General features: G+C 45.1%; 2 protein-coding genes across 2 annotated transcripts; both read right to left on the bottom strand.

The window, feature by feature from the left end:
- Positions 1-1,796: 1,796 nt before the first annotated feature.
- Positions 1,797-2,732, bottom strand: LOC140896061 (olfactory receptor 51G2-like). Its single transcript, XM_073307126.1, has one exon. The coding sequence runs from the start codon at positions 2,730-2,732 to the stop codon at positions 1,797-1,799; it is 936 nt and encodes a 311-aa protein (XP_073163227.1).
- Positions 2,733-12,240: 9,508 nt separating this feature from the next.
- Positions 12,241-13,128, bottom strand: LOC140896098 (olfactory receptor 51G2-like). Its single transcript, XM_073307266.1, has one exon. The coding sequence runs from the start codon at positions 13,126-13,128 to the stop codon at positions 12,241-12,243; it is 888 nt and encodes a 295-aa protein (XP_073163367.1).
- Between the last annotated feature and the right edge of the window lie 546 nt (positions 13,129-13,674).

The following is a 13,674-nucleotide window of genomic DNA, read 5'->3' on the forward strand; positions in this document are numbered from 1 at the left end:
ACACAGACAGCCCCAGACCCTTTGTTTTTCTCCCTCCTCCCAGCTTTTGAAAGTATCTTGTCTCCTCATTGGTCATTTTGGTCAGGTGCCAGCGAGGTTACCTTTAGCTTCTTAACCCTTTACAGGTGAGAGGATTTTTCCTCTGGCCAGGAGGGATTTTAAAGGTGTTTACCCTTCGCTTTATATTTATGACATATGCCATGTAAGATATCTGCAAAAATGCTATAATTTGCCAGATATGATAATTTTGTTCATATGTTTGTATCACCTTTGTATTCTGAGTTATAGACATGTATGTATGTCTGTATTTCAAACTGGTGCTCTGCTTCTGAGTGACAACCCCAGACTGTTCGGCATCAGCACTCCTAGCCTGCTTCATAGCCCATTAAGGACCATCAACTATACAACTGACCCATTGAGAGAAGGCAGATCCACCTTGTGGCTCAGCAAGACATGCAGGTACATGCCTATGGACAGAACTCTAAGGTTTCCAAGCCATATGTTGGGCACCTTGTGTTTGAAACAAAGGAAGCACAGGCTGCACGGTAAGGGACTATAAAAGGCAGCTGCATCTTCTCCATTTTGTCTTCAATCCTGCTCCTTACCTCTGGAGGAACTTTGCTACAAACTGAAGCTCTGAACAATGGACTTGAATGACCCATGCAAGCTGTGGATGTACTCCAGAGACTTAACTTAAGCCAGCAGTTTATTCCATCACAGCTACAAGCCTGAAACAAGAACTGTGCACTGCATTTTGCCATTACTTTATGTAGTTGATTCCATTAAACCAATTTTAACGCTCATCTGTATTTCTCGCTTTTTATGAATAAACCTTTAGATTTTAGATTCTAAAGCAGAGGTGGGCAAACTACGGCCCGGGACCCACATCCGGCCCAAAGGACCCTCCTGCCCAGCCCCTGAGCTCCTGGCCGGGGAGGCTACCCCTGACCCCTCCCCCACAGCCTCACCTCGCCGCCAGGGCAATGCTCTGTGCGGTGGAGCTGTGAGCTCCTGGGGCAGTGCAGCTGCAAAGCCCGGCCTGACCTGGTGCTCTGTGCTGCGAGATGGCAGAGGCAGCATGGCCTGGCTCCAGCTGGGTGGCATGGCTGTAGAGCCGCCAGCCACCAGTGCTCCAGGCAGTGCGGTAAGGGGACACGGAGCAGGGGGAGTTGGATAGAAGGCAGGGGAGTTCGGGGTGGTGGTCAAAGGGCGGGGGTGTGGATAGGGATTGGGGTGGGAACTGGAGGTTGAGTGGGGGCAGGAGTCCCGGGGGGGGGGGGTGGATAGGAGATGGGGGCTGGGCCATGACCCCCTCCCCTAACCGGCCCTCCATACAATTTCCAAAACCCGATGCGGCCCTCAGGCCAAAAAGTTTGCCCAGCCCCTGTTCTAAAGGATTGGCAACAGCATGATTTGTGGGTAAGATCTGACTTGTATATTGATCTGGGTCTGGGTCTTGGTCCTTTGGAATCAGGAGATCATTTTTTTTTTTAACTGTGGTACTGGTTTTTATAACCATTCATCCCCAAAACGAGCAGAACTGGTGGTGATACTGGGAAACTGGAGTATCTGAGGGAATTCCTTGTATGACTTCTGGTTAGCCAGTGGGGTGAAACCAAAGTCCACTCTGTTTGGCTGGTTTGGTGTGCCTTAGTAGTAAGGAACCCCCCAGCTCTGGGCTGTGACTGAATTGATACTCTCAGTTGTGTCTCGCCAGAGACCACTTTGTTACAAGGTGGCCCATGTTTTTCATCTCCCATGTCACCAGCACTGGAGCCAGGTGATGAACTGACCCTTCACTTGGTGAACACCCTGATTATCGTTGCACGAAGGTGTTTGCTTTTCAGGCTGTACACAATTGGGTTCATCAGGGGTGGGACCAGCAAGTAGATGTAGCCCAGGAGAATCTGAAGCAAGGGAGAAGGGCCCTTCCCAAATCTGTGTATCACAGACAGTCCAATTATTGGTGTGTAGAAGAGCAGGACAGCACAGAGGTGGGAGACGCAGGTGTTCAGGGCCCTGAGACACTCCATGGGTGATGCGATGCTCAACACTGTTTTGAGGATCATCACATAAGAGAGGAAGATGAGCAGTGAGTCCAACCCCACTGTTAAGAGTGCAACAGACAAGCCATAGATGCTGTTGACCGTGATATCTGAACAAGCCATCTTCATGACCTCCTGGTGCAGGCAGTAGGAATGGGAGAGGACATTGGTTCGACAGTATTGGAACCGTTTCAGGAGAAAGGGGAGTGGGAATATTAAGGCCACCCCTTTCAGCATAAACACCAGTCCCATCCTGGTTATTCTCTGTGGGGTTAAGATGGAAGCATATCTCAGCGGGTCACGGATTGCAACAAAGCGGTCAAAGGCCATCAACAAGAGCATGGAGGATTCAGTGCACTGAAGCAAGTCGATGAAGAACACCTGGGCAAAACAGGCATTGAGACTGATCTCCCTAACATTAAACAAGAATATACCCAGTGTCGTCAACATGGTGGCTATCGATAAACCAAGATCTGTGACAGCCAACATGGAAAGGAAAATGTACATGGGCTCATGGAGGCTTGGATATGTTTTTATAATGAATAGAATGACTGAATTTCCTGCTATCGAAATAACATACATTAAGCAGAAGGGGACAGATATCCAGAGATGGACTTCTTCCTGCCCAGGTATCCCAGTGAGAAGGAACACTGCAGAGTTGAATTTGGTGTTATTGACAGCTGACATAATGAACTGGGCAGGTCACAGGAATTTTGAACTTTCCTTCCTGAAATGAAAAAGAACAGAAGACTAAATTATATTTAACTAGACTTCTTTCTCCTCTCAGTACAAGTCTAGAGACTCCCAGGAGTTCAAAGAAGATCAGCAAAAATATAGTTTTGGATTTACACAACCAATAGGAAGATAGGCACTGCCAGACTGGATCAGATCAGCAGTCCATCTAGCCCAGTGTCCAGTTCCAGATGCTTCAGAGGAAGGTGGAAAAAGCCCTGCAATAGGTAGCTATGAGATAACCTGCTCCCACGGATAGTTTCCCCCTTATACCCATTAGACACATTTTTGATGTAAATCAAGAAGGATTAGATCTCTTCCAAGAGTTTTTAAAACCATCCTCACTGCTGTAATTGTATTTTCTTGTTATCCATATAAACATCCAGTCCCTCTTTGAATCCTGCTAAGCTTTTGGCCCCATTGATATCTTGTGGCTGGGAGTTCCGCAGCCTACTTGAGAGCTCTGTGATTTTCAGTTGTGAATTTACCACAGACAACCTTTTTTGCCCTCTACTTCTGCGTATGGCCCATTATATGATGATGTATTTATGAACACATGGCAAGTGCATGGTGAAAACAGTCATTCTATCTATCTATCTATCTATCTATCTATCTATCTATCTATCTATCTATCTATCTATCTCATTTTCTCCACTCCTGAGAGTCCAAATTAAGCTACTCCCTCCTTGCAGTACATGAGATAAATTCTTAGAGCCAAGATTTTAATTCAATAATTTTGACTTCAACTGTGTTATTCTAGATTTACATTTGTAAATTCAGTCAGAACTGGGCTATATTAACTTTCTCTTACCAAATACTCCCCTGTGATACACTCTGACCCCCAAGAATCCCTCCAACAGGTGCTGAAGTGCTTTGCCTGGCCAATGTTGACTGAATCCAGAAGGTCTGATCAGACTACAGGCTTCTCCTCACCCTCACAGGACCTGCATCCTCTCCCCATGCAAGGGTCTGTAGATATCTGGAACTTACAAGCTAACACAGAGGACTACTTCACCTGTGTGGGGGAGAGGTTGGTGTCACAAATGACTGAATTGTGCAAACACTATGGTTGCACTAGTATCCACTTGAGTGTGCAAGTTACTTTAGCCAGGCTTGTGTCACTGTAGATAGGCATACATTACATATAACCACTAATACACTCCCCTTTCCTGTACCTCAGCTCTGCTCTGCTGAAACAGAGGCCAGTGGTTCTGTTCTCTCATGACCTTTTGGAAACTCTTGCACAGGTATTGCAAAGAAGTTCCGTTTATGACCCTGAACGTAAGTTTTAGATAAAGCTTCTGGTCAGTTACTGGGGCGGTATCATACAGTTGTTCACTGAACAAAGAGTTAATGGCAGAAACCCATTGCAAACAGTATGTTCAGAACTACTTTGTAAAACAAAAAGCCATTAAGCAATAAAGCTGTCACTCCTCCTTCCTGTAGAGATTCCAACAACTCTGCTGCTGGCTTTCAATATTCATGCCAAGTCATGAAAGTTTGGTTTGCAATATTTGTATTACAATGAAAAGTTTAGCATAACATTTACACATCTGTACTTTAGTACACTCATGTCAACAAATTCTTTCCCCTCTGGTCTTTTTTCAGAAATGATTTCTCAGGTGAGAATAGAACTTTAAATGTAGAGTCTGTCATCTGAATTTCTTCACAAACTGAAAAGATTGCAATGTCTCAGCCCTCATTCAGTCACTTGTTGGCAAACAAAAATCCAGTAGCTGTCCTCTGTCCCTCTGTTGATAGCTGACTGGTTCTGCTCAGGTTCTGTTGTGTCAGTCTGTAGCCTTTATCTGCAGCATTAAGATTAATATTGAAAATACTCATTCCCTGAGCTCTCACTGTCTAGTATTTATATGATGGGTTCTCTCATTGGGACCCCCTTGGGACTGTCACTTGATTTGCTGAGATTCCACTGAGCCTTACCCTTCTGCCAACATGGTCACTCCTTAACTCTGTCTTCCTGAGCTAGACTCTCCTGGCTTCCTCCAGCACAGATCCAGAGATAGGGCCACACCCCTCTGCAAAATACAGACACTGAGATCAGCTCCATTCTGGGAAGACTCGGTTAAAGGGACTTGCCTCAGCATCCCAGTGCACAGCCTTTCTGGGAGCCTGAACCCCAGATAAATTCATTGATGTTATTCACCCTCTTTCTCAAAGTAAAGAGAGATATACACAGACTGGTTGCCCCTAGGAAACAATTACTTACACTGGGTTTATTAATAAACAAAAGTGATTTTATTAAGTATAAAAGGTAGGATTTAAGTGATCATAAGAGATAACAGACAGAACAAAGTAGGTTACTAAGCAAAATAAAACAAACACGCATGGCTAAGCTTAATGCACTAAGAAATTGTTACATGTAAAATCACCCTCAAAGATGTTTCAATAAGCTTCTTTCATGGACTAGTCCTTCCTAGTCTGAGCACAATCCTAATCCGAGCCCAGCTGAGTCCTCTGCCACTGCACAGAACATCTGCAAATATTAACAATTCACAGCCTTTATTCTTCACTTCACATTTTAAAGATAGTGAAACTTGCCAACATACCCAGTTCCTGCTAGATGGGGAGCTGCTGACACCAGAGATCTTCACCTGAAATGACAAGGAGTCATCGGAGAGGTGGCACGGGCAGCAGGCAGTATCTGTTCAGACAGGGGAGGCTTTTATAGAGGCTCGTTTTTATGAAGTATGCCTGCACATTCCCTTGGGGGCCACTTGGCCATCAGGGAACCTCAGGAAAGCTCACCAGCTTTAGTCCCCATCATAGCCCATGGCAAACTGCAGGAGGCCAAATCACAGGGGATGGGTGGTGGTGCTACCTAACTAGACTGCAGCAAATGCCCTGTTGCAGGCTCCATTCCTGGAATCCTTGGGGCAGGTATAATCCTGTTGAAATAGTAATAAAATAATAATAATAATAATAATAATAATAATAATAATAATAATTAATTAATAATAAACAACCCTATTTGTCCCCGGCACCTCCCTTTCCTGCATTACAAACTCTTGGTTCAGACCAGAGAAGGGAGATTCCACAAGGCTCCCCACATGGAAATTTACCTCAAATCTTTCCAGGAGGGGAGGTCCTGTCCCTTCTCCCTGAGGAATGAAATGGGGGACCCAGGATCCGCAGATCCCCAAAGTTATATACAGATCTCAATGATCCACTGGTAGCTAGCCCCACTCACCCATAATCTCTGGGCCTCTACAACCACTCCAGGACCCTCTCCAGCTCCCTGCTAGCACAGGTTCATCAGAGATGTGCTACCAGGGCCTGTCACAGCAGCCACTGCCCAAGGGACTTGCTGTGGGGGGTATTGTACAGGGTGGCGGGGGCTGCACAGAGATGGGAGGGCTGGTTAGAGTAGCTGATGTGCACAATACCCCAGCCCTAGACTGGGCAGGAGGTTTCAATCTTTCCATGCCCAGAGTGCAGCCCGAGACTCCGTCAGTGCAACCTTCATTTATGTTATGAGGGAGAAGCAGATGAAAAGCCTCCAGTTTCTCTTGGGGATCCAGGAAGTTGCAGCTGGGCAGCATCATGGCAGCTGAGCTTACAAAGAAAAAACTATCTGTTTTCTATGAAAACTCACTTGTGTCTTCTCATGGGGAAAAGAGAAGACTGAGAGGGGACATGATAACAGTTTTCAAGTACATAAAAAGATTGTTACAAGGAGGACGGAGAAAATGTGTTCTCCTTAACCTCTGAGGGTAGGACAAGAATCAATGGGCTTAAATTGCAGCAAGGGAGGTTTAGGTTGGACATTAGGAAAATCTTCTTAACTGTCAAGGTTGTTAGGCACTGAATAAATTGCCTAGGGAGGTTGTGGAATCTCCATCATTGGAGATTTTTAAGAGCAGGTTAGACACCTGTCAGGGATGGTCTAAATGGTGCCTGGGTCTGCCATGAGTGCAGGGGACTGGACTTGATGACCTCTCGAGGTCCCTTCCTGTCCTATGATTCTGCGATACCCCAAGAACCTGATATTTTTATATGTGCCATGCAGGATCCAGGGCAGCTGAGGAGGCAGTTGTTACACTACCCCCATATGGTTATGACTTAGGTATGTTGCATCTTGTACAAAACATGATTTGTGAGGTGTCTGGAAGAATTATGGTTTGCAGAATATGATGATCCTCTTTGTGTGCACGTGTCATTTTTGGATCTGAAGTTATGAATATTGACTATGTATCTCTATTTCAAATGTAGTTACACCTGGGTGACACCCACTAGGCAAAATGCTTCCAGGCTAGACAGCTGGTTGTGAAGGGCCTATTCAGGGTAATTGGCAGTTAGGGGAAGCAATAGGCCTGAGGAGAAGCTTATCCCCCACCTGGTGAGCCTTCCTGAGAACACTCCAGACTGCATATGGATAATGGATGCTATGATTGAGGCAGGCAAGGGCATGTGACCAGACCAAATGTCACTAAACTCCATTTTGGTACTTGTATTTTCCCACTATATTAGGTGGGTTGTGACATCACCTTTTGGCCTCACTCCTCACACAAGAGAATTCCTGGAAACACCTGAGGAACAAAGACTGAACTGGGGGAAACGCTGGTCCCAGGCTAAAGGGATTTCTACCGTGTGTATGGAAACTTGGTGGACTGCATATATCATCAGTCAGAGTGCAAAATTGCTAATTCATACCCAATCGATCTTGTAGCTTAGGCTTAGTTTGTGGTTTTGTTAATTTGTTAGGTAATTGGCTTTGATCTGTTTGCTATCACTTATAATCACTGAAAAATATTTTTGTCATTAATAAACTTGTTTTATGCTTTATCTTTACCAGCATGTTTTGAGCAACAATCAGTGGAAAATCTCAGCTCTTCGTACAAAGGCTGTTGCATCTTTCCCACATCAAGAGGAAAGTGACCTAGACTATGGAGCTTATGCTGTACAGACTCCTGTGCAGTGCAAGATGGTATATGTGGCACTACGCCCCATGATTTTCATCGAAATATTGCTCTAATATAATTTTGGCATAACTAAGAACTGGTTTATGTGAGATGGGTCAAGTAAGATAGCATTGGAAAGGTGACAATTTACTGAATGTGATTATCCTATTTGTATGCATGTAGCATTTCTGCATCTGAAGGTAGGAACGTTGACTATGTATCAGTTACAAAAGTGTTTGCACCTGGGGAACACCCAGAATAAAAAATGCAATCAGTCTCACTGGTTAGTCAATGAGCCATTCCACCTTCCTGGAAAGATTCCTGGGATGCTCCAAACAATCTTTGACACGTGTCTGACACGTACTGGACTCCATCCTGGACTGCTAGTATTTTTGCACTAGGGGGTGGGGATCAAACTGGGAAACAAAGGATTCCCGCTATATGTAAATCCTATTTAAGGCTGGGGAGTGAGATAATCAGGGTTCTTTTTTTTTCACTTAATCCCTCACCTTCCCCCCCCCCCCGGATGACTGCTGGAAACATCTAAGAAACAAGGACAAAGGGCAGGCTGGGAGTCTGAGCCCAGGCTGGAAAAGGTGTTTGTCCTCTGAAAGGAATGCCTGGAGTTTTAAGCAGCAAGAAAGAGCAGTTTGTCTTCAAGAAACTCTGCAACCTCCTTAAAACAACATTTAGGGTGAGAAATTACTATTTGCAGCCAGTTTATTTAATGTATTAAGCGTAATTTGCATGTTTGTTTTATCTGCTCAGTAATCTGCTTTGATCTGTTTGCTGTCCCTTATAATCACTCAAAAACTGGTTTTGTACCTAATAAAATTGTTTTATTTTGTCTGAACACAGTTTTTGGAATTTATAAGTTGTGGGGGGCAGGGCGAGCAAAGGGCTGTGCATATCTTCCTCCACATTGAGAGAGGAGGTGAGTTTTAATTACCTTACACTGAAAAGTTCTCTGTGCAGTGCAAGACAATACAAATTTAGGTTTAGGGGGCGTGCACTTGAGTGCTGGGCAATTCTTTAGCTTAAAGCCTTCCCATGCGGAGCTGATTTCAGTATCTGTGTCTGTCTACAGCTGGATATGTCCCTACCTGTGTGTGTGCTCTAGGAAGCTTGAGGGCCATGCGCAGCAGGAAAGGATGAGGGAGCCCAGGCTGGTGGAACAGGCAGTCTCAGTGTAACTCCAGTACATCAGGTAGCACCCCAGAAGGTGGTGGGCAACCCATCACAGTATAATACTGTGTTATAGTCCAGCAAACATGCAAGGTCGGGGAGATGGGAAATTGGCTGTTGTCTCCTACCTGACTTTTGAGTGGCTTAGGTAAAGCATTCAGGCACCTTAGTTAGGTGTGTGGCACCACCTGCTGTCATGGTGGGTGATAGCAGGGCTTGAAGACACTGTCTGTGTCACCAACAAAGCAGTGTAAGATTGGCTAGTCCAGATGAAGGGTTCAGGGGCACATCTGTTCCCATGGCTCCCAGACTGCACCCTGTCACAGCGGTCTGTGTTTCTCAGCTTCCTGGTTTCATCAGTAATCTCCATGGAGTGCAGCGAGATTACTGAAGAAGCTGAGTAGCACATACTGCCTCCTCAGCTACCCTGGAACCTGCATAGTGAATAATAAGAAGCAAAAACTTCCCTGAGCAAACCCCGCAACCGGTATCCAGTGTCTGGCAGCTGCAGCTGTGCCAGGGGAGGCTTAGCCTGTCCTAGATCATTATATCCGCCACTTATGGTTTTCAACATTCTGTTACTTTTTTTTGACTGACTCTGCACACACTGAGGGGATGTTTTCAGAGAACTATCCACTATGGCTCCAACATCTTTTTCTTGAGGAGTGGTAAAGGATAATTTGGAACCATCATTTTGTATGTATAGTGCGGATTACGTCTATTGCTTTGCATTCATTGACAATGATTGTATCTGCCATTTTGTTGCCCAGTCACTCTTCCAAGATCTTTGCAGTCTGCTTTGGACTTAAGTATATTGAATAATTTTGTATCATATGCAAATTTTACCACCTCACTGTTTATGCCTTTTTCCAGATCATTTATGAATATGTGGAACAGCATACCACTAACTACCCCTCTCCATTCTGAAAACTGACCATTTATTCCTACACTTTGTTTTCCATCTTTTAACCAGTTACTGATCCATGAGAGCACCTTCCTTACTATCCTGTGACAGTTTACATGGCTTAAGATCCTTTGGTGAGGGTCATTCTCAAAGACTTTCTGAAAATCTAAGTACACTATATCCTCTGGATCCCCCTCTCAAAGAATTCTAATAGATTGGTGAGGCATGATTTCTCTTTCCAAAAGCTGTATCGACTCTTCCACAACAAATCATGTTCATGTATGTGTCTCAAAATTCTGTTTTTTATTATAGTTTCAACCAATTTGCCTGGTACTGAAGTTAGAATTACTGGTCTGTAATTGCTGGGATAACCTCTGAAGTCTTTAAAAAAAAATCAGGATCACATTAGCTATTTGCCAGTTCTCTGGTACAGAAGCTGATTTAAGTGATAGGTAACTTACCACAGTTAGTAGTTTTGTCATTTGATATTTGAATTGCTTCAGAACTCTTAGGTGAATATTATCTGGCCCTGGGGACATTTACCATTTAATTTATCAGTTTGTTCTAAAACTTCTGTGATGGGTTGTCACCCCTGGGTTGCAGTCTAGAAGTTGGTGGAACCTCTGAGGCCTCTAATTTATCAGCTCCCCACCCTTGCACACTTGCTTGAGTATAACCCCAGAATCATACGGTCTTGAACTGCACAGCGATCTGTACAATGCAAACTCATTGATATAGGTCGCTTTCCCCTTGATGTGTGAAAGATATGCAACAGACATTGTTTACAGAGCTGAGATTTTCCTAGACACTTCACTCAAAACACACTGGTTATGATAAAGCATAAAACAAGTTTATTAACTACAGAAAGATAGATTTTACAGGCAGGGTCTTGGGGAAACAGATGGGGCAGAGGGTGAGGTCTCAGGGAAAGAGGCTGAACAGGGCGTGGGGCCTCAAGTGGGAAGAAGAGTGGCAGGGGCATGGTCACAGAGGGGACGGGGATCCTGCCTGCATCATTCCTGCTTTTGCCTTTTGAAAAGGTGGTCACCCTACACTGAATGGGATGGGCTGGGATAGGAGCTAGCTGTGACTCTGTGCGGGAGCTGAGGACCATCTCAACCCCTGTGCAACAGATGGGGCAGCACAAACAGAAGGGCTGCGGAGGGGATGTGGGTATGAGTCTCTTTCGACATTGGTGAGGCCTCATCTGGAGTACTGTGTCCAGTTTTGGGCCCCACACTTCAAGAAGGATGTGGATAAATTGGAGAGAGTCCAGCGAAGGGCAACAAAAATGATTAGGGGACTGGAACACATGAGTTATGAGGAGAGGCTGAGGGAGCTGGGATTGTTTAGCCTGCAGAAGAGAAGAATGAGGGGGGATTTGATAGCTGCTTTCAACTACCTGAAAGGGGGTTCCAAAGAGGATGGCTCTAGACTGTTCTCAATGGTAGCAGATGACAGAACGAGGAGTAATGGTCTCAAGTTGCAGTGGGGGAGGTTTAGATTGGATATTAGGAAAAACTTTTTCACTAAGAGGGTGGTGAAACACTGGAATGCGTTACCTAGGGAGGTGGTAGAATCTCCTTCCTTAGAGGTTTTTAAGGTCAGGCTTGACAAAGCCCTGGCTGGGATGATTTAACTGGGAATTGGTCCTGCTTTGAGCAGGGGGTTGGACTAGATGACCTTCTGGGGTCCCTTCCAACCCTGATATTCTATGATTCTATGATTCTATGATTCTTTCCAGGACTCCTCTGAGTCAGACACTCACTCACACATGCAGCTCAGCTCTGACTCTGTGGGGAGTGGATTCAGCAGGTGTTCTCTCTGCAGAGACATCAACAGAGGTGGGGGGGGGGGCAATGTGAATGGCTTCTCCTGGGTCTCCTAGCTGAAGGAGTAGGGGAAGGGTGAGTATTTGTGTTCATGGATCACGCAGCACCCTGAGCACTCAGGAAGGACCAGAACTGTGACTACAGAACAGCTCTGCAGCTTTTCTCATGGCCCATGGATGTTTAACCAGAGACGGGACAGGGACAGACCAGGTGTAATGGGAAACAACATCCACGTCCCTTCTCTTTATTGACTGTATCAAGAAGAATTCTGAGGTTGGAACAGCCACTCATATGGATCTTTATGGGACAAACTCCTACCATTGCCCTGGCTCTCCATGAACACAGTCACTTTGTAAATCCTGCTGCCTGCCTTGTTCGCCATCCTCCAGTGTGTTGTCCTCCATCACCATCCCCTGACCCATTGCTCCAGGCCTCATACCCCATCAGAACTGTGCTCTACAGAATGGAAATCAGTAGCTCATATCATCTCAGATATAAGGGTCCAGGATGGAATATGTTGCCGTTATTTTTATCTCTGGTGTCACCAACACTGGAGCCAGGTGATGAACTGACCCTTCATTTGACAAACACCCTGATTATCCTTGCACGAAGGTGTCTACTTTTCACGCTATACACAATTGGGTTCCTCGGGGTGGAACCAACAAGTAGATGTAGCCCAGGAGAATCTGAAGCAAGGGAGAAGGGCCCATCCAGAATCTATGTATCAGAGACAAGCCGAACTCTGGTATATAGAAGAGCAGGACAACGCAGAGGTAGGAGACGCAGGTGTTCAGGGCCCTGAGGCACTCTGTATAGGACGTGATGCTCAGCACTGTTTTGAGGATCATCACATAAGAGAGGAAGATGAGCAGTGAGTCCAACCACATTGTAAAGAATGCAACAGATAAGCCATAGATGCTGTTCACTGTGATGTCCAAACAAGCCTTTTTCATGACCTCCTGGTGCAGGCAGTAAGAATGGGAGAGGACATTGAAATGACAGTATTGGAACCGTTTCAGGAGAATGGGGAGTGGGAATATTATGGCCACCACTCTTAGCACACACCCCAGTCCCATCTTGGATATTCTCGGCAGGGTTAAGATGGAATCATATCTCAATGGGTTACAGATCGCAATGAATCGGTCAAAGGCCATCAACAAGATCACGGAGGATTCAGTGCACTGAAGTGAGTGGATGAAGAACAACTGGGCAAAACAGGCATCCAAGCTGATCTCCCTAACATTAAACAAGAATGTGCTCAGTATCGTTGGTATGGTGGCTATTGATAAGCCAAGGTCTGTGACGGCCAACATGGAAAGGAAAATGTACATGGGCTCATGGAGGCTTGGATCTGTTTTTATAATGAACAGAATGACTGAATTTCCTACTATCAAAATAAGATACATTAAGCAGAAGGGAATAGAGATCCAGAGATAGACGTCTTCCTGGCCAGGTATCCCAGTGAGAAGAAACACTGCAAATTTGAATTTGGTGTCATTGACAGCTGACATAATGTACTGGGCAGGTCCAAGGAGATTTGAACTTTCCTTTCTGAAAGGAAAAAGAACAGGAGACTCGATGATCATTAGTAAGGCATTATTCTGCTCTCAATGCAAGTCTATAGACTCCCAGGAGCTCAAGGAAGATCAGCACAAATATAGTCTTGGATTTACACCACTGATAGGAAGACAGGCATTGCCAGGTTGGATCAGACCTGTAGGTCATCTAGTCCAGTAACCAATGGCCAGTTCCAAATGCTTCAGAGGAAGGTGGAAACAGCCCTGCAAGAGGCAGCTATGGGAAAACCTGCTCCAAAGGAAAGTTTCCCCCTGACACACACTAGTTTGAGATATTTTGTGGTTTTAATCAGGAAGTTTTATTGCCCCTCCAATTTTTTTTTTAAATAGTCCTCACTACTGTAGCTGGATTTCCTGGTTATGCAGATAAGTATCCAGAGGAAGTATCAAAGAGGAATCCTGCTAAGCTCTTTGCCCCATTGACATCTTTAGTCTGGGAGTGACACAGTCCACTTGAGCACTGTATGATTGTATAATTGT

Source organism: Lepidochelys kempii, chromosome 1, assembly GCF_965140265.1.
Source record: "Lepidochelys kempii isolate rLepKem1 chromosome 1, rLepKem1.hap2, whole genome shotgun sequence".
Classification (NCBI taxonomy): Eukaryota; Metazoa; Chordata; order Testudines; family Cheloniidae; genus Lepidochelys; species Lepidochelys kempii.

Coding starts and splice junctions, on each gene's coding strand:
- LOC140896061 (XM_073307126.1), bottom strand. CDS start 2,732: ATGTCAGCTGTCAATAACACCAAATTCAACTCTGCAGTGTTCCTTCTC.
- LOC140896098 (XM_073307266.1), bottom strand. CDS start 13,128: ATGTCAGCTGTCAATGACACCAAATTCAAATTTGCAGTGTTTCTTCTC.